This window comes from Mobula birostris, chromosome 2 (assembly GCF_030028105.1).
Source record: "Mobula birostris isolate sMobBir1 chromosome 2, sMobBir1.hap1, whole genome shotgun sequence".
Taxonomy (NCBI): Eukaryota; Metazoa; Chordata; class Chondrichthyes; order Myliobatiformes; family Myliobatidae; genus Mobula; species Mobula birostris.
The window spans coordinates 110,346,610-110,370,162 of NC_092371.1; the positions used below are offsets into that span (position 1 = coordinate 110,346,610).

Sequence of the window (23,553 nt, forward strand, 5' to 3'; positions counted from 1 at the left end):
AGCTAACTCTGAAAATTTCCAATCTGACTATTTTAGTGTGGTGACACATTGATGATTTTGTTCTTGCTGGTACAGAACATTTTGTTTCTTTATTTTACCTTCCGCGTACTCAACTGTCACTAGATGAGGAACTGAAATGTCTGTTCCTCATAATTAATACAACCAGCTAGGTATTCCAGGGTGAAGGAGATGTCCTCCTTTTTTAAAGATCCCCTTCTCGCAATTCCTCCTTCTCTGCCACATCTGCTCTCGGGATGAGGCTTTTCATTCCAGGACGAAGGAGATGTCCTCCCTTTTTAAAGAAAGGGGCTTCCCTTCCTCCACCATCAACTCTGCTCTCAAATGCATCTCCCCCATTTCACACACATCTGCTCTCACTCCATCCTCCCGCCACCCCACTACGAATAAGGTTCCCCTTGTCCTCACCTACCACCCCACCAGCCTCCAGGTCCAACATATTATTCTCCGTAACTTCCGCCACCTCCAATGGGATCCCACCTCTAAGCCCATCTTCCCACCCCCCTCCCCGCTTTCCACAGGGATTGCTCCCTACGTGACTCCCTTGTCCATTTGACCCCCCATCCGTCCCCACTGATCTCCCTCCTGGCACTTATCCTTGTAAGAGGAACAAGTGCTACACATGCCCTTACACTTCCTCCCTCACTACCATTCAGGGCCCCAGACAGTCCTTCCAGGTGAGGCAGACTGGGAGGTCGTTTCGCTGAACACCTATGCTCTGCCTGCCAGAGAAAGCAGGATCTCCCAGTGGCCACACATTTTAATTCCACATTCCATTCCCATTCTAATATGTCTATCCACGGCCTCCTCTACTGTAAAGATGAAGCCACACTCAGGTTGGAGGAATAACACCTCATATACCGTCTGGGTAGACTCGAACCTGATCACATGAACATTGACTTCTCAAACTTCTGTTAATGCCCCACCTCCCCTCGTACCCTATCCGTTATTTATTTATATACACACTTTCTTTTTCTCCCTCTGTCCCCCTCACTATACCCCTTGCCCATTCTCTGGGCTTCCCCCCCTCCCCCTGTTCCTTCTCCCTGGGCCTCCTGTCCCATGATCCTCTCATATCCCTTTTGCCAATCAACTGTCCAGCTCTTGGCTCCATCCCTCTCCCTCCTGTCTTCTCCTATCACTTCGGATCTCCCCCTCCCCCTCACACTTTCAAATCTCTTACTAGCTCTTCTTTCAGTTAGTCCTGATGAGGGGTCTCGGCCCGAAACGTCGACTGTACCTCTTCCTAGAGATGCTGCCTGGCCTGCTGCGTTCACCAGCAACTCTGTGTGTTGCTTGAAATTCCAGCATCTGCAGATTTCCTCGTGTTAATAAATGTACCTGGTTAACCATTATAGGGATGGGGTTGGGGAGAGCATTGTCCTTGTGCCTCGGTCTAGAACGGGTAACGGTTAATGTTTCTTGAGATTGTGCTTAATATTCTTCTTTGTTTTTGTCTGGTGGGTATGTGTTTTGTTCCAAAAACAGATGGTCTTTGCAATCTATCTGCAATTTTTGCAGGGAGGAAGAATGTGTGAGATGTTCAGGTTTACAAGTTAAAGTTAAAGCCTGCCTGATGTCCAGTTACATGAGGGGAGTGGAAATTCAGTTAATAAGTCTAGAATAAGAAATTAACCTCTCTCCGTAATTGTGACAATGAAATTGATGGATTGTTAAAACCCAGCTGGCTTAACAAAGCCCTGTAGAGAACCTATAAGGAAGGAGGTGTTCTGGTTTATTTGGAGCTGTTTGTATGTAACAGGAGAGCTACAGTGATGTGTTGGACTTTTCACTGCTTTTGGAAATGCCACTAATTCCAAGGAAAACAGTGTTTGCTAGTGAGTTTCATGTTTGCCATAGATTATTTACGGCTTTTGAACAAGTGGACCAAAGGTAGCTGCAATCAATTTCCAGAATAGTTGCTGACTTAGAGTAATTTCTATATGAAATGTCATTTGTCAGATTTTTTTGGGGGGGGGGGAAAGAAATAGAAAACAAGTAAGCTTATTGAAATCTATTTTCCTGAATTACTATGGGAGTGTCAGTGAAGTCTAAATTTTAAGCAAATTCTGCGGTCCTGATATGCAAGAGGCAGTTTTTCTCAATGCTTCTGTTGTGTTGTACACTTCAGAGGAGATGCCAATGTGCAGTGCACTTTGTTTTCTGAAATGTTTTCCCTCACCCTAACAAGCTGATCATGGCAGGCACAATTTATATCCCAGGTTGCTGTTACATAGTGTATGCACTCTGTGGAGACATGACAGCTAGTTGTGTGGTAAGGCCTCCATATTTGTTTGCTGAAATCAGTAAGGGGTAATCTGGTTGTTGATTCCATTCTAAAACTGGTAAAATGGTTTGTCACAATAGCTCTTCAATTATATTGCCAAGAATCATATGAACACTACAGCAGATAAATGGACCCTTCAGCCCATCTAGTCCATGCTAAGCTATTATTCTGTCTAGTCCCATTGACCTTCACCTGCACTATAGCACCCCATACCCCTCCCATCCATGTACCTATCCAAACTTCACTTCAGTGTTGAAATCGAACCCACACCCATCACATCCATTGAATACTTATGCCACATTCTCACACCATCTTAAGTGAAGAAGCTCCCCCTCAAGTTCCCCCTTAAATATTTCACCTTTCACCCTTAACTGGTGACTTCTAGTTTTAGTCTCACCCAACTTCAATGGAAAATGCCTGCTTGCATTAACTGGATCTATACCTGTCATAATTTTGTATACCTCTATCAGATTTCCCCTCATTCTCCTACGCTCCAGGGAATAAATTCCTAACCTATTCATTGCTACCTAATAATTCAGGTCCTCAAGATCCGGCAGGCAACATTCTTGTAAATTTTCCTTCAGTCTCATTGTATATTTTCCTTTAGGTAGGTGAGCAGAACTGTGCACAATACTCCAAATCTGGTCTCATCAATGTCTTAAACAGTTTCAACATAACATTCCGATTCCTGTGCCTGCTATGCACCTCCTCTTTTTTCATAAGCAGGGCCTCAATATCTCTCGAAAACCAAGATTCCCTAAAACTCTTGTCCTTGCCTTTTACTCTGATAGGAACATACAAATTCTGTACTGTGAGATTTCACTTTTGAAGGCTTCCCACTTGCCAAGTACACCTTCACTAGAAAACAGCCTGTTCCAATGCACACTTGCCAGATCCTTTCTGATACCATTAAGATTGGTCTTTCTCCAATTTAGAACCTCAACTTGTGGACCAGACCTATGTTTTTTTTCTGCATTTTTGCTTTGAAGCTAATGGCATCATGATCACTAGCTGCAAAGTTTTCCCCTATACAAACTTGCGTCACCTGCTCTGTCCCACTCCCTAATAGCAGATGAAATAATGCACACTCACTTGTTGGGACTTCTACATAATGATTAAGGAAACTTTCCTGAACATATTTGACAAATTCCATCCCATCTAGTCCTTCTATAGTATAGGACTCCCCATCAATATGTGGAAACTTAAAATCACCTACTATAATAACCTTGTTTCTTGCAACAGTTTGCAATCTCTCTACAAATGTGTTCCTCTAAATCCCCCAGACTGTTAGGTGGTCTGTAATATAGCCCCATTTATGTGGGCATAACTTTCTTATTCCTCAGTCCCACCTGTAATGCCTCACTGGACGAGTTCTCCAGTCTGACTGAGCAATGCTGTGACCTTTTCCCTGACTAGTATCATCCCTCCTCCGTTGATCCCTCCCACTCTGTTGCATCTAAAACAACGAAACCCTGGAATATTCAGTTGCCAGCCTGCCCCTCTTGCAACCAAGTTTCACTTATGGCTACAATATCATAATTCCAGGTGTTGATCCACGTCCTGAGCTCACCTGCCTTTCCCATGATTATGATTATGAGGACACGCAGTCTCCTTTTATTGTCATTTAGTAATGCATGCATTAAGAAATGATAAAAATGAAAAGCTTCTTGCATTGAAATATATGCAGCTCAGGACACTAATTGCACTATGCCCAATTTTTATGATTCTTGACTTTAAGGTCTTGCCAACATCCGTCTCCACAGCCTGTCTACTAACTGTTCTGACACTCTGTTTCCCAACCCCTGCAGCTCTAGTTTAAACCCCACCATGCAGCATGAGCAAACCTTCCGCTTAGGACACTAGTCCCCTGTTCACTGTCTTTTCTGTACAGGACCCACCTTCCCTGGAAGAGAGCCCAATGATCCAAAAATCTTATGTCCTCCATCCTACACCAGCTCCTTAGCCACGTGTTAAACTGTATAATCTTCCTTTTTTATGGCCTCACGAGCACATGGCATGTGTAGCAATCCTAAAATCACAACCCTGGGGGTCCTGCCCTTTAACTTAGCACCTAACTCCCTGAGCTCCCTATGCAGAACCTCATCTCTCTTCCTATCTATGTCATTGGTACCTACGTGGACTTTTGTATGACCTCTGGCTGTTGACCCTCTTAAGAATGCTAAGGACTTGATCCAAGATGTCCCAAGATGTACAAGGCAATGTATCATCTCGTCCACAGAATCTCCTTTCTGTTTCCCTAACCAACAAATTCCTTATCACCACAGCTTGCCTCTTCTCCTCCCCTTCCCTTCTGAGTCACAGATTCAGACGGTGCCAGAGACCTGACTGCTGTGACTTTCCTCTACTAGGTCATTTCACCCCCGCCCCGAGCCAGCAGTATTCAAAGTGGTATACCTGTTGTTGAAGAGGATGGCCACAGGACTACTCTGCACTGGCTGTTTAACCTCTTTCCCCTTCCTGACTGTCACCCAGTCTCCTGTGTCCTGCACTTTGGGTGTACCTACCTTTCTGTATGTCCTATCTATCGTGCCCCAGCCTCCTGAATGATCCGTAGTTTCAGGTCCAATGCCTAAACACATAGTGCTTACAGGCCGCCGCTAGATGCCCTTTTCACCAGTGTAGTCGTCAGGGACACTGGAGGTTTCCCTGCCTTCCCACATCACACAAGAGAACGTTCCTCTATCCTGCCTGCCATCTCCGCTGTCCTAACTGAGCAAATACAAAGAAGAAAGAAAAATAAACTGTGGGGTGGGAGACGACTCTACCTGCAGCTTCCCTCAATGAAGCTGCTCCTCGCTGAAGTCTCAGAGCTAAAGCCTAAAAAAAATTCCACTCAACTCTGACCACTTCAACAATGGTCGCTCTGCTTGCCCCACCTTACATTGATTTGTTTGTGCTAATCAATCCCGAGTGCTGATTAGCCACTGCTCAAAGCACCAACTGCTGCGAGTTGCTGCCTTTTCTACTCACTCGTGAACCCGAGTGAGCTGTGTCTTCTGAGGCTTCCTTCCAATCTCCGGTTTGACTTTGCTCAAAAGCTCTACCTCACTACTTTCTCTCTTTTTTTTTCTTTTTGTATTAATTTAATATTTCGTGTTGACACGTGGCCAAGTGGTTAAGGCATCGGTCTTCTGATCTGAAGGTCGCTAGTTCGAGCCTCAGCTGAGGCGGCGTGTTGTGTCCTTGAGCAAGGCACTGAACCACACATTGCTCTGCGACGACACCGGTGCCAAGCTATATCGGCCCTAGTGCCCTTCCCTTGGACAACATCGGTGGTGTGGAGAGGGGAGACTTGCAGCATGGGCAACTGCCGGTCTTCCATACAACCTTGCCCAGGCCTGCGCCCTGGAAACCTTTCAAGGCGCAAATCCATGGTCTCACGAGACTAACGGATGCCTATATATAGTTTAACTCTTAACATCTATATGCTTTTTGTAAATTACAGTTTTTATTTTGTATTGCAAAGTACTACTGCTGCAAAACAACAACTTTCTCGATATATGCCGATAATACTAAATCTGATTCTGAAGTCCATTGAGCATGAGGATGCATAATTTGACTGCATCATTGAACATACACAGTTATATAGCATGATTGTGTCATATTCAACACAGATCCCCTGCAGGTAAACTGTTAAGTACCTCCTCTGGTTAGGATTGTAACTGTAGCTTATCACACTTGATGGCTGAGATGGTTTATTGGATTTGATACTGGTGAGAGGCAACTTGCGGTTGGGAGAGGAGCATGGAGTGGGCAATAAATCCGAAAATGCAGATGAAAGGGAGGTTCCACTGAATTTAGTTAGAGGACTAGATTTGAATATTTTGGTCCATTTCATTATCAGCCTCTGGCCTGATTCAGAACTGCCTTTGACTTATTGCAGCATGAATGAAGGCCAGAAATAAAACTGCTGGAAGCACTGACCAGGTGAGACAGCATCTGTTAATGTATCAAATGCTTGACCTCACTCTAACTGAGAAAGGAATAAAACAAGTTAGTCTTCTTTAAAAGAGAAGATGTGGGAATAGCATGTGTAGAACAAAAGGAGCAAGCTGATACTGAGACACTAATTAATGTAGCAGTTAAAATATGACTCTGCTTTGTGCTGTGCAGTGCTACGCTCAAGGCTGTCTGATATGTTTCGTTGGGCAGTTGACACAAGTAGAAAGAGCCAAAATAATGAGTGACAGAAATGGCAAGTTGAAAGGCAGACAAAAAGGAAGCGAGTTACCTGAAGTTGGAGAAATAAATAACAAGTCCAGAAGATTGCAGTGAATTCAGCTGGCAGATGAAGTGATTCAGCTGATTGTAGAGAAAGTAGGTTGAGAGGGACCTGGGAAGTTTAATGACAAGCAGAGCAAGAGAGACAATTAGGAATTGAAACTACTCCTACTCTCCTTCAGTTGCTGGGCTTCCTGAGTCTGAGAAAAAACAGCTTGCAGTCACTAAATTTAAAATAATTAATGAACTGATGAAGGAATAGGATGACAAAAAAATTGGTAGATGTAGTGGTATGGTTAATATGGTTTAAAATTGATCAGGTAGAAACATTGGCTATACTCATAGTGGGTAAGTCAACTGGTTTAGATGACTTGTATCCTAGCTTGCCAAGTGAAGTGGGAGTGGAGATGACAGAACAGCATGCAACCTTCCTTTGATATGAGGGAGATGCCAAAGAACTAGATAGTCAACTGCTTGAGAAGGGGGTGTAAAAATATTGTTACTGAGGCTGTGCCAGTTCAACATAAGATCATAGTTATACAACACAGAAACCCACCCTTCTACCCAATTCATCCATGACAACCAGAATATCTGTCCAAGTTTGTTTGTGTTCAGCTCATATCAGTAAGGCCTTTTCTGAAGATGTACCTGCGAAAGTATTTTTAAATATCTATGATGTGTCAATTTCTAGAAACAATTAAGGAAAATAACAAATACTTTGTGGTCATCACAGATCTGATCTGATGAACGGAGATGAACTTTTTCATTAAGTACCTGGGAAGGTTAATTTTAAAAAAACATTATATATATATATATATATATATATATATATATGTGTGTGTGTGTGTGTATATGTGTGTGTGTGTGTGTGTATATGTGTGTGTGTGTGTGTATATATGTGTGTGTGTGTGTGTATGTGTGTGTGTGTGTATATGTGTGTGTGTGTGTATATGTATGTGTGTGTGTATATATATGTATATGTGTATATGTGTATATATATATGTATATATATGTATATAGTAGTGAGTTCCAGTTAATTGAGGCAGCCAATTATTTGGGACAACTCTTAGAGAACAAAGACTAAATTGAGAAAATAGCTGGGATTCCCTTCATTGATTTGGAACACTATGCTGCTTAATTGGGAGAGGAGATTGTTGCTGAACAGTTTCTAACTATTGTCAGTTGCGTACACTTGTATTGCCATTAGACACTGCACTGTGCTTAGTGATCAGCTTTTCAATAGAGTCAGTTGCGTGTGTTTGTGTTCAAAAAGCAGTGATTGTTGTCACTGATTGATGGCGAGAAATAAGCAGCAAGACGATGTGGAACCGTTTTGCTCGCTGCGGTCAAGCATTCAGGCTTGGAGATGCCAGAAACGGCAGGGAGTGAAAATTAAATGACTTCACTACTTCAACAGGTTAGGAATTACTGAGGTATGGACAGTCATCTTGAATGTACAATGAAAATGAAGATTGGAGGATATAATCGTCTAAAGCAAGGGTTCTTAACCTTTCTTATGCCATGGACCAATACAAGGCGTCCGTGGACCCCAGGTTGGGAAACCCTGTTTTAGAGCATTGGATGAAAACAATCAATTATCTGCAATTGGTGTCTGCAATGATTTTGTTCATTTACAGTCGTTTACAAGAACACGGCAGATGAGTTCCTCTGTCAATAACTATTTGGAACTGATACACAGTTCTGTAGTACTATAGAGGTATTGTTAGTGTTATAATTTGATCTATATTTCATTTAAATACTTAAATAGCAACTCAAGTACTGGTAGCTTGTCTTTTTTTAATACATTTTTAACTATTTTCATGAAACTTCGGCTAATTGAAGCAGCTGCTTAATTGGGCCGAAATGTACTGGACCTGATGTGTCCCAATTAAGCAGAATCCACTATATATCGAATGTCTCTCTGGATTTAAGGAAGCATTTGACGAACAAGCACAGAAAATTGAGGTTTATGGAGTAAAAGTGTCAGTGAAGAACTTTGCAGCGATGGAACTAACTGGATTGGTTTGAATGCCAGGATGGGACTTGGGTCAACTGGCTGCCTCCTGTTCTCTAATGACTCTTTAAGTGGTTGCTGGGCTCTGAGCCATGCAAGCTCAGAATATTTGGATCACTTGGGTGCCTGAAGAGGATGTTGTTAACCACTCCTTCCCACACTACCACCATTAAAGTGAGAAGTGGGTATGAGTCAAGTATGTTGGGGCCTGGATTAGGGCTTTGGAAGTTTTAACATTCCCTAGCTGTGACCTGTCCTTCCCGAGGGCTTAAAATTCACCACTTCCCCATTCTTGACTCCCATATATCTCAGTACTGATATGAAACAAATGACACACATTGCTTGTGTGGTCCCTTCAAATAAAACTCCCATTTCCTCTATTAAATACATTTGGATTTTTTAATATGTCTGATTCAGTCTTGTAGTGCCATGAGCATTATAAATACAATGATCTGAACCTGAGTAATGTTTCAAACAATCCATTTCTGACCCCAGCCTATACAATTCCCAAGCCCGCAATACTCCATAGTTATCTCATATGAGACTAACTGAATTGGTTTATGTACTACATTGATCCAGGACATTTTTTCCAACATTCCATTGGAATATTCAAAAAGCAAAGAACCATGTGCAATTGGCAACTGTTGGAACAGATATCATAAAGGAGATTTTTTTTTGAGCACACAAATTCCAAATGTTGTATTATTTGGTAGTTGGAAGCACAGATAGTTATTAACTCTTTTGTCGGGAGGTGCTGAAGGACGCAACAATGCTCAAGAGACAGGAGAATAAAGGTGTAAAGCTTCACTGTTAAGATTGAAGGGAGTGATGCAGATTGTTGAAGGAACTGCTTCAGCTGGGGCATTGATACACCTGAACACTCAACGCACGCACACGTGTGTGTGTGTGTGTGTGTGTGTGTAGCATGAATTAGCCACTCAGCTCCTCGTAACTGAACTGCCACTGAATCAAGACTGGTCTGATTGTAAACTCAGCTTTAGTTGCATCACAGCCCGATTATGGAGCCTCCAATGCACAAGTTTACAGAAGGTTACTGACTTGGACAGCTCTATCACAAGCACAACTCCCCCCTCTCCCAACCACCACCATCAAGGACATCTTCAAGGTATGGTGCCTCAAGAACGCAGTGTCTATCAGGAAGGACACTCACCATCTGGAAACATGCTCCCTTCTCATTACTACCATTGCGGAAAAGGTACAGGAGCCTGAATCCCACGCGTGATGATTTAGAACAGCTGCTTCCCCTTGCTATCCTTTTATTCTGTTTTGTTTTGCTTTTATTTATTTCCATTGTAATTTATAGAAATATCATGTCTTTACTGCTGCCACAAAACAACAAATTTCAGTAGTAATAAACCTGATTCTGATTCTACCTTCATGCAGCAACTTTTCACTCCCGCTTATCAAAAATCTATCTACTTCTGCTTTCAGGAAGAAAGTTCCAAAGATACAGTTGTGGAAAAAAAAAGTTTGTGAACCTTTTGAAATTACCTGGTTCTCTGCATTAATTACTTATAAAATGTGGTCTGATCTTCATCAAAGTCACAATATTAGACAACTACAATCTGCCTAAACTAATAACACAAACAATTGTACCTTGCAACACACACAATGCTGGAGGAACTCAACAGGCCAGGCAGCATCTATTGGAAAAGATCCTTTACCCACCTTGATGCAGGATCTCAGCCGAAAACGTTAACTGTACGCTTTTCCATAGATGCTACCTGACCTGCTGAGTTCCTCCTGCATTGTGTGTGTATGTATGTATGTGTTGCTTGGATTTCCAGCATCTGCAGATTTTCTTTTGTTAACAATTGTACTTTTCATGTCTTTATTGAACATGTTGTTAATCATTTGCAGTCCAGGCTGGAAAAAGTATGTGAACCCTTGTATGTAATAACTGGTAGAACCTCCTTTAGCAGCAGTAACCTCCACCAAACGTTTCCTGTAGCTGCTGATCAGACTTGCACAATGGCTAGGAGGAATTTTAGACCATGCCTCCATACAAAACTATTTCTGTTCTTCAATACTTCTGGGATACCTTGCATGAACACCTCTTAAGGTTATGCCACAGCATCTGAATTGGGTTAAGGTCTGGACTCTGACTTGGCTATTCCAAAACACAAATGTTCTTTTTAAATCATTCTGTTGTTGATTTACTCCTGTGTCTCAGATCATTGTCCTGTTGCATCATTCAACTTCTTTAATAGAAGGTGATAGATTGCTACCCTGACATTATCCTGTAAAATGTCCTGTTACAATTTTGAATTTATTGTTCCCTCAACAATTGCAAGCTGTCCAGACCCTGAGGCAGCAAAGCAGCCCCAAACCATGATGCTCCTTCAACCATTCTTCACAATTGGAATGAAATTTTGGTGGTGGTGTACAGTGCCCTTTTCCCTCCAAACAGAGGGTGTGCACTTCTGCCAAAATGTTCAACTTCCTTCTCCCTCTGTCCACAGAACATTGTCCCAGAAGCATTGAGACATCCAGGCAGTCTTTTGCAAACTTGAGATATGCGGCAGTGTTGTGTTTTTTTTGGAGAGCAGAGTCTTTCCATGAACACCATTCTTGTTCACTGTTTTTCTTATAGTGGACACATCAACAGGGACTTCAGCAAGTTCTAGAGATTTTTACAGGTCTCTTGCTGTTATCCTTTGGTTCATTTCACTTCCTTCAGTATTGCGTATTGTGCTCTTGGCGTGATCTTTGCATGATGCCCACTCCTAGGGAGAGTAGCAACAGTACTGAATTTTCTCCATTTGTAGACAATTTCTCTTACTGCGGACTGATGAACACTCGGGTCTTTAGAAATGCTTTTGTAGCCTTTTCCAGCTTCATGCATCCCTACAATGCTAAGGTCCTCAGAAAGTTGTTTTAATCAAGGCATAGTGCACATGAGCAGATCTTCCTTGAGAAGAGCAGGTTCTGTCAGTAACCTGACTTTTTTATAGGGCAGGGCACCTCTACCAACCCACACCTCCAATGTCATCTCATTGATTGGAGCACCAAATAGCTTTTGTAGTAGGCATTACCCCAGAGGTTCTCATACTTTTTTGAACCTGGATTGATTGTTTAAATGGTGTACTCAGTATAGACAAGAAGTAGTACAATTGTTTGTGTGTTATTAGTTTAGGCAGATTGTGTTTGTCTATAATTGTGACATAGATGAAGTTCAGACCACATTTTGAGTAATTAATGCAGAAAACTAGGTAATTGCAAATAATTCACAATCTTTTAAAAAGAAAAATGACTGTGTCCCATCAATAAAACCTCTAAGTGGTTCCAATCCTCTGGTATGGGGAACATGCTCTCTGAATAAGGACCCCTTAAAACTTTGTGTTTTAACTGTCCTTCTCAAATCTTGCAGATTTCAGTGATCACAAATGTAGATTGTCAAACCATATAAGCCACCCCTACATATTCCACATATCAGGAGAGCAGGCCTTCTATGAACCTCTTGAAACATATACACATACGCCATGCAGTGAGGAAATCAAGACTTCCGATGTGGCCTCACCAAGGCCTCGATGAACTAAAGCACTGTTTCTCTACTTTTGTATTCAGTTCCCCTAACTATACATTGTTAATTTTCTTAAATGCTTGCATATGTCTCCCAGCCTTTTGGGACTCATACGCTCATATAGCAATGTGGACACTACTTATTTGTCAGCATTTCTTGTGCAACTTGAGTGTTCCCAGTGTGGTCATCTCCTTTAATGTATGTTAGCAAGATCCTCAGGTTTAGCAGTGCTGTACAGGATGGGTTTGCACAGCTGACTCTGCAATGCAGTGCTTTATTTTGATTTAGTTTTCTTCTGTCAGTCCTACTTTTCAGTGTAGTATGCATGGAATGGCAGTGTAATAAACAGGTTGCATGTATGCAGATACTCCCCAGATAATCAGTTTGTAGTTAGAAGCACAGCTTTGCAAAAGGCAACACGCACACACAAAATGCTGGAGGAACTCAGCAGGCCAGGCAGCATCTATGGAAAAGAGTGCAGAGGGTGTTTCGAGCTGAGACCCTTTGGCAGGACTGGAGAAAAAAGCTGAGGAGTAGATTTAAAAGATGGGAAAAGGGGAGAGAGAAACACAAGGTGATAGGTGAAACCTGAAGAGAGAGGGGTGAAGTAACGAGCTGGGAAGTTGAAAGAGGGTTGGAGAAGGGGGAGTCTTACTAGAAGAGGACAGGCGTCCATGGAAGAAAGGGAGGGGGTGGAGCACCTGAGGGAGGTGATGGCCACGTAAGGAGATGAGGTGAGAGAGGGAAACAGGAATAGTGAAGGTTGGGGTCCATTACTGAAAGTTCAAGAAATCGATGTTCAAGCCATCAGGTTGGAGGCCACCCAGGCATATTTAGTCTCTGAGTTGGTAGATACCTATAACCACCCTATAGTAAAGGTACCCAGAGATATCTATATTGGATCAGGTGTAAAATCTTTTTGAGTTCAGGGGTTTGTGGCCAGCGAACCGATACCATCACAGTTAGAGGATGATTAATAAGAGTAACCCTGTAATTTTAGGATTGTATATTATCTTGAAAGAATTTTAAATGTCAATTACTTTCATAGAGAAGACTTCACTATATCGAACTGAAATCATTTGGTTTGATAATTGTCATAAACACATTTTTTAAAAAATCTGCAATCACAATGAATAACAATAACAGCTTTATTAAAATAACAGATTGGGATACTTCATAACCAAATCAATTAAGTGCTTGTCAGGTTTCATTATCTTACCACAGCAAGTTACAGCATAACTTGTAGACTAATAATTATTCTATGTCCAGGTGTAGTCTTGATCAGGATCCAAATCACTTTCTTGTCAGTGTTTGAAACGTACCAGAATTGATCCAGTCCTAATGAAGGGTCTCAGCCTGAAACATCGACTGTTTACTCTTTTCCATCAATGCTGCCTGGCCTGCTGAGTTCCTCCAGCATTTTGCGTGCATTGCTTTAGAATTGATGGTGGTTCGGTGCCAAGCATAAAACACAGGACAATGTCATAACAAACAATTACAATAGCAACCAACAATTTACAAGACAATAATGCAAACAACCATGAGTAATCAACAATTAGCAGAATGGTCACATGCACAAATGTCAATGATCAGACTTCATCACACCATCGCAGACTTCAAAGCTAAATTTACGCAGTGGAGTTTCCAACATCATTGCCTCTCTCCCAGATGAGCTAAATCTTTTTTTACGCTCGTTGTGAACACTGATGAGCGTCTGAGAGCTGCTGATGCGACCTGCAGCTTGGTTATCTCCGGGGCTGGGGCACGCAGGTGTTCCCAATGACTGGACAGTCGCCAGGCAGCGGGACCGGACGACATCTCGGGGCTAGTACTCAGAGTGTGCGGGGCACAACTGGCTGGTGTGTTTACAGAAAAATTTAACCTCTCCCTCTCCCAGTGTAGAGTGCCCTGCTGCTTCAAAACATCTACCATTGTTCCTGTACCTGGAAAGACCAAGGTAACATGTCTGAACGACTGGCGTCCTGTCGCACTCTGCCTTTGAGTGTGGCGTAGCTAGTCATCTGGTGGTATTTGGGCAGATAATGTTTCATGTCAATGATTAAACCCCCCCCCCCCCACAAAGAAAATGACAGTATTGGGAAATTTATTTTCCAAATCATAAATGTTATCAGCCAACAGCCAGAGTGCAAATTGAGCATTTACATGGAGGGGGAATGTAAATACTGGCTAGGATAATGGTGAAATTCCCTGGGCAGGTAGAATGGTTTACGATGAATGAAAAGAGCGTCAAAGAACGCAGAAGGAAATGAATGACAGACACATCCCTGCACCAAATGTTTTTATGCTGTAATCATTAATCAGAAAAGTCATCTATTGCCACTGACCCAGTTGAAAGCTTATGTGGAGAGAATCCAACTATTTCGTAAGTGGATCTCATGTAAAAAGCCTGTGAATGTTGCCTTTAGAGGAGTTGGTTATTACATTCATTTCACATGTCACTTGAAATAGGAGAATAAGCTTGAAAGGAAAAATATCCAGCTCCACTGTTGGGTTCTGCCTGATATTGATATACGCTGGATACACAAACTATTGCAACTGCTGTGGAGGAAGTAAGCTTGTTGCTGGAAATGCATTTGCATTTAAAGTGACCACTTTATTAGGTACACCTGTACACCTCATTAATGCTGATATCTAATCAGCCAATCATGTGGCAGCAACTCAATTCAATAAAAGAATGCAGACATTGTCAAGCGGTTCTCAGTTGTTGTTAGACCAACCGTCAGAATGGGGTAGAAATGTGATCTAAGTGACTTCAAAGTTCAAAGTCAATAATCAGATCCTTGGTCTGCTGACATGAGTGAGCTGTTGCTATGGCACCACTCAGCCAGACTTTGAATCTCCCTCCTATATGCTGATTCATCACCACCTTTGATTCAGTCAAAAACAGTGGTGTCATCAGCAAATTTAAAATGGTATTGGAGCTGTGCTTAACCTCAGTCATAAGTACAAAGCCTAATAATAGAGCAGAGACCTAAGCGCACAGCCTTGGGGAGCTGATGGTGATTGTGGAAGAGGTATTGTTGCTAATCTGAACTGACTAGGGTCTGCAAGTGAGGAATTAGAGGATCCAGTTGCACACACAGATGTATTGAGGCCAAGGTCTTGAAGCTTATTGAATAGTTTAGAGGGGATGACAGTATTGAATGCCGAGCTGTAGCCAATCAAGAGCATCCTGATGTATCACAAACAGGAGAAAACCTGCAGGTGCTGGAAATCCGAGCAACACACACAAAATGCTGGGATGTATACGTCTTCACTGTCCGTATGTTCCATGGTGTGAGTGTAGAGCCAATAAAGTGGCATCTACTGCTGACTTGTTGTGACGGTGGGCAAAGTGGAGCGGAGCCAAGTCACCTTTCAGGCAGGATTTAATATGTTTCGTCATCAGCCTCTCATCACAGTGGATGCAAGTGCTACTGGATGATGGCCACTGAGGCAGGTTACCGTATTCTTCTTTGGCACCGGTATATTTGAAGCAGGTGGGTGGCTCAGACTGCTGAAGTGAGGGATTGAAGATATCGGTGAACACTTCAGCTAGTTGCTCAGCACAGACCTTGACTCTGAAATGATTGTTAGTGCCGGATGAGATGGTTTGAGTATCTCAGAAAATGCTGATCTCCTGGGATCTGTAGGCACAACAGTCTCCTGATTGTACAGAGAATAGTGTGGAAAAACAAAAAAAATATATATTCTAAGAGGGGCAGTTCTCTGGGTGAAAATGCCTTGTTAATGAGAGAGTTCAGAGTGGAATGGCCAGACTGGCAGGGAGATGACAGTAACTCAAATAACCACACGTTACAACAGTGGTGGTTAGATGAACATCTCTGAATGCACAGCACGTCAAACCTTGAAGTTGCCTGGTTACAACAGAAGAAGATGACAAACATACACTCAGTGGCCACTTTTTAGTTGCAGGATATGCCTGATTAAATGGCCATTGAGTGCATATCCACTTGGCTGGCTGGCACCAACTGTTGCATGAGATATTAATCAGGTTTATTTTTCAAAATCTATAGCAACCACATGAATAAAGCTTTTAAATATGGAGTGATTTCAGTTTGGGGAATTGTTGGTATAAATATCAGAACATATGGTTCAGCACCTTGGTGTATTGTTTACATGCTGCCATATTAATTGGAAAATTTGAATTTGATGGATCTCTCTCCTCGCAATGCTTTCTTTAAACTCAGCAGAGATGCAGTGAGCGTCCCGTTGAGTGCGGCAGCACTGTTTTCCACTTCTGCGTGGAAGCTGGAAGAGGATTCTATTTTTAATCATAGCATTAGGTGCACATGAACATACCGTGTAGGAAATGGACCAGCAAACATACATGCAGCAAGTTCCCACAATCAGCAGTCTGATCATTTTAACTGCTCTTCGCATGGGCTTCACTTAGTATTTTGTGATACATGCAGGCACTTCCTCTTCCCTCTCAGTCATGAATGTAATACCTTGGTCACAGCTGTTTTGTAAATCGAGATACAGTGCCTATAAAAAGTATTCCCCCCACCCCCGGAAGTTTTATTGTTTTACAACATTGAATCACAGTGGACTTAATTTGGCTTTTTTTCCCCACACTGATCAGCAGAAAAAGACTCTTTCTTGCCAAAGTGAAAACAGATCTCTACAAAGTGATCTAAGTTAATTACAAATATAAAACACATAATAATTGATTGCCTAAGTATTCACTCCCTTCAAGTCAGTATTGAGTAGATGTACCTTTGGCAGCAAGCACAACCTTGAGTCTGTGTGGATCAGTCTCTCAGCTCTGCACATCTGGACACTGCAGTTCTTCCCCATTCTGCTTTACAAAACTGCTCAAGCTCTGTCAGATTGCATAGGGAACGTGAGTGAACAGCCCTTTTCAAGTCCAGCCACAAATTCCCAATTGGGTTGAGGTCTGGACCTCTGACTTGGCCACTCCAGGACATTAACTTTGTTGTTTTTAAGCCATTCCTGTGTAGTTTTGGCTTTATGCTTTAGGGGTCATTTACACTGGAAAACAAATCTCCCTAGTCACAATTCTCTTGCAGACTGCATCAGTTTTCCTCCAGGATTTCTCTGTATTTTGCTGCATTCATTTTGCCCTTTACCTTCACAAGCCTTCCAGGGCCTGCTGCAGTGAAGCAACCCAAAGCAGGATGCAGTTACCACCATGCCTCACAGTAGGGATAGTGTTTATGATGCACGTTGTTTGGCCAAAAAGCTCAATTTTGGTTTCATCAGACCATAGAACCTTCTTCAAGCTGACTTCAGTGTCTCCCACATGCCTTCTCTTCTGGCAAAGTTTAGCCAAGATTTCATGTGAGTTTTTTTTCCCCCCAACAGTAGCTTTCTCTTTGTCACTCTTCCATAAAGCTGCAACTGGTGAAGCACCCAGGCAACAGTTGTTGTACAAGCATTCTCTCCCATCTCAGCCACTGAAGCTTGCAACTCCTCCAGAGTTGTCATAGGTCTCCTGGTGGCTTCCAAACGCTAGTCTCCTTCTTGCATGGTTGCTCGATTTTTGAGGACAGCCTGCTCTAGGCAGATTTACACGGATTTACAGCTCTACCACTGTGCCATATTCTTTCCATTCCTTGATGACTGACTTAACTGTACTCCAAAGGATATTCAGTGACTTGGAAATTTTCTTGTATCCATCTCCTGGCTTGTGCTTTTCAATAACCTTTTTGTGGTGTTGTTTGGGTTGTTCTTTTGCATTCATTAATAGCTTTTGCCAAGATACTGACTCACCAGCAGTTGGACCTTCCGGATACAGGTGATTTTTACTACAATCAATTGAAACATCTCGACTGCATACAGGTCTCCAAAAACAGATCTCCATTTGGTTAATTACGTGACTTCTAAAACCAGTTGGCTGCACTAGTGATGATTTGGTGTGTCATATTAAAGGGGGTAAATACCTGTAAAATCAATTATTTTGTGCTTTATATTTGTAATGTATTTAAATCACTTTCTAGATATGTTTTCACTTGGACATGAAAGTCTTTTTCTGTTGATTAGTGTCAATAAAATCAAATTTAAATCCACTGTTGTTCAATGTTGTAAAACAATAAAACATGAAAACTTTCAAGGGGGGTGAATACCTTTTATCAGCACTGTAAATTTACAAACATTGTCAAATGCATTAGACATACAACATGATGCAGCCAGTGACATGCTTCACGGTAGGGATGATGTGCAGTGTTTGGCTTACACCAAACATAGCCTTTAGTCTAACGGCCAAAAAGCTCAATTTTGGTTTCATCAGACCATAGAGCCTTCTTCGATCTAACTTTCGAGCCTCCCACATGCCTTCTGGCAAACTCTAGCCGAGATTTCATGTGAGTTCTTTTCAACAGTGGCTTTCTGTTTGCCACTCTCCCATAAAGCTGCAACTGGTGAATCACCCGGGCAACAGTTGTTGTTTGGGCAGTCTCTCCCATCTCAGCCACTGAAACTTGTAACTCCTCCAGAGTTGTCATAGGTCTCTATGTGGCCTCCTTCACTAGTCCCCTTCTTGCATGGTCACTCAGTTTTTGAGGATGACCTGCTCTAGGCAGATTTATGGCTGTGCAATATTCTTTCCATTTCTTGATGATTGTCTTGACTGTATTCCAAGGGATATTCAGTGACTTGGAAATGTATCTATCTCCTGAGCTGTGCTTTTCAGTAACCTTTTTGTGGAGTTGTTTGGAGTGTTCTTTTGTTTTCATGATGTAGTTTTTGTCAGGATACTGACTCACCAGCTGTTGGACCTTCCAGATACAGGTGTATTTTTACTACAGTCAATGACTTCTACACCTTGACTGCACACAGGTGATCACGAATTATGTGACTTCCAAAGCCAATTGGTTGTACCAGTGAAGATTTGGTGTGTCATATTAAAGGGAGTGAATACATATGTAATCAATTATTTTGTGTTTTATATTTGTAATTAATTTAGATCACTTTGTAGAGATCTGTTTTCAGTTTAACATGAGAGTCTTTTTCTGTTGATCAGTGTCAAGAAAAGCCAAATTAAATCCACTGTGATTCAATGTTGTAAAACAATAAAACATGAAAACCTCCAAGGGGGGGGGTGAGTACTTTTTATAGCCACTGCAGGCGGAGTACTGGAATATACTGTAAGCAATGCCTAGTTAATTAGTTTAAATTTCTATGTTTGTAAATTGATGTGACTGTCAAAAGTGATGCTATTCTACTTTAAAAGAGGCAAAGCAGAAGGGCAGACTTTTTCAAAAATTGTTAGTTATGTTCATTAGAGTCATTTTAGTTTTTTCCTTCCCAGCATGTTTTGTTGCTGTTGTTCTGCTGAACGTTGTGGGCATTCCTTGTTGGCGCTGTATTGTGTGGTGACACTTGCAGGCTGCCCCCAGCACATCCTTAGGGTGGTGTTGGTTGTTCATGGAAATAATGCATTTTACTGTGTTTTAATGTGCATGTGATAAATAAATGAATCTGAATGTATTCAATTACATTTATGAAAATTCTTCTCTGCCAGTGCAGTAGTGGATATTATGGATGCAAGCATTTTCTACCAGTATTAGAGCCAAGCACTTGCTACTCTAACGTACCAACATTTGACTGAGTCCAGAACATGATTTTTATTTTTCTTTGTATAGGCTACCAATGAAAATAAGCCTGGTATTTTGAGCTGACTCAAGTTCAGCCACAGGAGTGCCTAGCTTAGTCTATAATGGTCTAACTAATTGAGCTGAAAGATCATATTTATCAAATGAAGTTCATTCAATCAGAAAAAAAATTCAGTAGTAATTTACGTGAGGACTGACTTGGCAACTCGGCCTCAGAAAAAAACAGAAAAATGCTAAAGATATAGCAGGGCTGCCACCAGGCACAGAGAGGAACAACAACAACAAAGTCCTTTCTTAAATGTCTATGATAGTGTGACATTCAACTGCATTACACTTGTGGTACATGATTAGAGTGTGTCTGGGGGAGAGAGAGAGATGTTAATGCACACACCAATATGAATGATTATTATTTGCTTACACCAACATCTAATTGCTTTCTGACAGAATTTTGCAGAGAACACCATGAATGAACTCCTTGGCTGGTATGGCTATGATAAAGTGGAATTAAAAGAAGGGGAAGACATTGAGATTAAGAACTACCCTGTGGATGTTGAGGGCCGCCAACATGTTTCTGTACTGAAAGGTAAAGAAAGCCTTTGTATTGCATTGCATTCTATGTTTGCTTACATCACAATTCCTGTGACGTCTGCTAGGATTTTATGATCTTATAGAGGGTAGGTGGCTGCAGAGAATAAGCGGTCTTTATTCTGTTCTGAGTTAATACATTTTAATTGTGGTGATTGCAGCATTAAATTTTAACTGTTTTTAAATGCATTCATTTATTTATGAATTTTTCATGAAAAAAAAATTGGGTAAAGAGTTTGAAATATACAGATTTGGATTCTCTTGCCTAAATTTACTTGCATTTTAGTTTAGGAGAGGTTAATAGCAAAGTTTTATATTTGCCTTTCTACATTTTAATTTTGGCTGCTGTTGACATGATTTTGAGCTCGCAGCATGTGTCTTAAAATGAAAATTTGTGCAACTTCCACAGGGTTATCCCAAATATTGGGTTTAAAAAATATGCTTGTTAATATTTTGCAGAAATAATAGCTAGCTTAAGATATTTGGATTGATGTCTCTTCCGGAAGACAGAAGAATTTTGGATAGATGTGTGAAACGTTTGGAAGCTGGTATCCCACAGCATAGCTCTGAGACTAGTTTTTGAATGAATAGATGGCCTTGTGGGTCTGTGACAACAAAAAACTATCTAACCTCTTCTGGATCTGAACTCGTTAAAGGGTTCATAATTTTGATTAACATGAATGTTCCAATTTTCAATCAACCTTTGTAATACGTGTATCAATGAAATACTAGTAATTTTGAGCAACAAATCCTTCCGCAAACTTGCATTGCAGAATTTGCAATGTGTTCTTGTTCAGCAGTGTATCTGCAAAAAAAAACATGTAAATGTCATTTTGTCAGTTTACTTGTGTAAATTTTGTGATTTGGTTTAGTAACAGGTAACTGTGGAGGCACACTGTTTCTGGAACTGCCCTGGAATAGTGTACGTTCACTGTTTGCTTGATTTAATCCAAAGGGCGATTAATTATTTGATGTTTTATCAGGAAAAACTGAAAGTGCTACTATGATTTGGTTCAAAAGACAAATTGATTTCTTTCTGCTGTAAGAGGATAAAAGATGCACTGAGTGGGCTCATCTCTGGCAGAAGGAATGAAGGGGTTTTTCATGCTTCAATAAAAGTTGACGTTTTCTGGCAATATTTCTTGGAAGCTGTGAATGAAGAGCCAGCAATGCAGTGTTGTTCCATCTGCTTGCTGTATGGCTTCTGTTATTTCCAATGCAACTTCTGTTAATTATTACAAAAATATGAAACTAATATACTGCCATTATGTCATAACGTGTCAAATTAGTATGATTTTCCGTTTTCACAGATGAACATATCCAGCTTTCATGAGGAAAGTTTATGAGGAGCTTACTGTGGAGATCTGGGAAAAGAGCACAATGCAGAAAGCAGGCTGTGCCTTTAGCATTTAAACAGTGTGTACTGCCTTATTTTTTGAATAAAGCATGCTATCTGCCTGAAAAAGTGGGAGGCTCAGAAGGCAGTGCTTTGTGGCATTGAGAGCTGTTGCAAGATAGATTTTAACTTTGAGTTTCAGTAAAAGTTTTAGAGTTTAAATAATAGCCCAACATTGTGGCTGAAAGATCTGTACTGCTCTAATTTTTATGTTCTATGATCAGGATGTTCTGTGATTTGGAGATGAACAATGTGCCTTAAAAGATGATGTATTGCTCAATTTAGCTTGATTTATTGAAGCATTTTGGGTTCTCCAGGGTCAGGGGAATCCTCAGTGCATGCTCTTTTGAAAAGAAATACAGGCAAGTTCAGCAAATTTCTGCTCTTTATAAGGGAGCTTCTGTTTCTTTTCATTTGCTCCTCGTGTTGCATTGCGGACACCCAGCATATAAAAAATAAAATCCAATATGTTGTGTCTATTCCATGTCTCTGATTCTGCAGACGTCAGACTCTTTGTGGTCGGAAGTTGAATTTACAGCCTGCACTGTAGCTTTAGGTGAGCCTGCTGTCCAAGTATGTTGGCCTTTAATACTGCCAGATTTGAGCACAATGGTAAAATTATCTTAATACAATTAAATATTGCCTTGGTGGGACCACACAGGGAGCTTTGTCATACCAGGGACTGATTTTACACTCCAAGTGAGTTACTGGTGCTGTGGAAATGGAAATCAGTTGATCAACTATCAAATCACTTCATCCTCTGAGTTTGATGGAAGAGAGAACGGTGCAGATGCTAGTAAGTTTCCATGGAGTGATGTGGGGACATTGGAAGGGCCTATTTAGGAAAGAGGATTGTGGCTGTAACTTGTTGGGCCCATTTGAAACTCCTTCTGCTGGTTCTGTGAAGCCTGAAGGAGCTTGATGGTAGCTGTGACAACTTTCACACTTAAATGCTGTAAGGACTGCAGCAAGCCACTGAAGCACCTTCAATAACTCCAAAAGACTGAAGTAGGGTGAATACTGAAAGGCTTTTATTCGCTGTAACATGTGACCTCCATGCTGAGTGTCTGCCCCTGGTCTGAGGGGGAGGAGCCAAGGCCCAATCGCCTTTATTCAGGGGTCTGTGGGAGGAGCCACAGGGGCAGTCAGCAGAGGGGCGTGTCCAGACAGTTAACCGAGTTACAACATATATATATGGTTTACCACATTCACCCCTCTTTTTTTTAAAAGAGTCCCGTGGGGTGAAGTGACTGACAATATTTAAAACAAGCATATTTACAGGTCAAGTCTATCAGGCGGTTGAGTCCGTCGCCGTGATCTACGTAGCACCAGTGGTAATTGCACCAGCGACAGCGGTTGTGCTGGCTCCGGCCTGACTTGAGGTGCCAGCACGTTAGGCGTTGGTAATCCCTCGTGCGTGTGCGTCGCGCCCGGTATGGGAGTGTCGTGTGGTATCTGTGTAGGGCTTGGAGTGCATGGTGTCTCATGGGTACATACATTGGTGGGTATGGGGTCAATAGTCACCATGGAGTGTTCAGGGTAGGGGCCCAGAGCTCCTGCGGGCGCCAGGTCGCGGATGGAGACCATGTCCTCCTGCCCATCAGGTAAAACCACATAGGCATACTGGGGGTTGGCATGAAGTAAGTGAACCCTTTCGACCATCGGGGAGTATTTATTGCTCCTCGCATGTTTCCGGAGCAGCACTGGCCCCGGGGACATCAGCCAAGTTGGTAGGGTGGTCCCAGTGGATGACTTTCTGGGAAATGAAAAGAGTTACTCATGAGGGGTGGCATTGGTGGCTGTGCATAACAGGGAGCGGATGGAGTGGAGTGCCTCGGGAAGGACCTCCTGCCAGCGGGAGACTGGCAG

At 41.8% G+C, this 23,553-nt stretch overlaps 1 protein-coding gene across 6 annotated transcripts in view; it reads left to right on the forward strand.

Annotated features, from left to right (window-relative positions):
• Window positions 1-20,151: 20,151 nt before the first annotated feature.
• Window positions 20,152-23,553, forward strand: part of sobpa (sine oculis binding protein homolog (Drosophila) a) — a 224,241-nt gene continuing 220,839 nt past the window's right edge. For all 6 annotated transcript variants that reach the window (XM_072246136.1, XM_072246134.1, XM_072246135.1 and 3 more), the window contains exon 1: window positions 20,152-20,286. In XM_072246136.1, coding sequence (XP_072102237.1) covers window positions 20,166-20,286 — 121 coding nt within the window. In that variant the 5' untranslated portion in view covers window positions 20,152-20,165. The remainder of the gene's footprint in view (window positions 20,287-23,553) is intronic.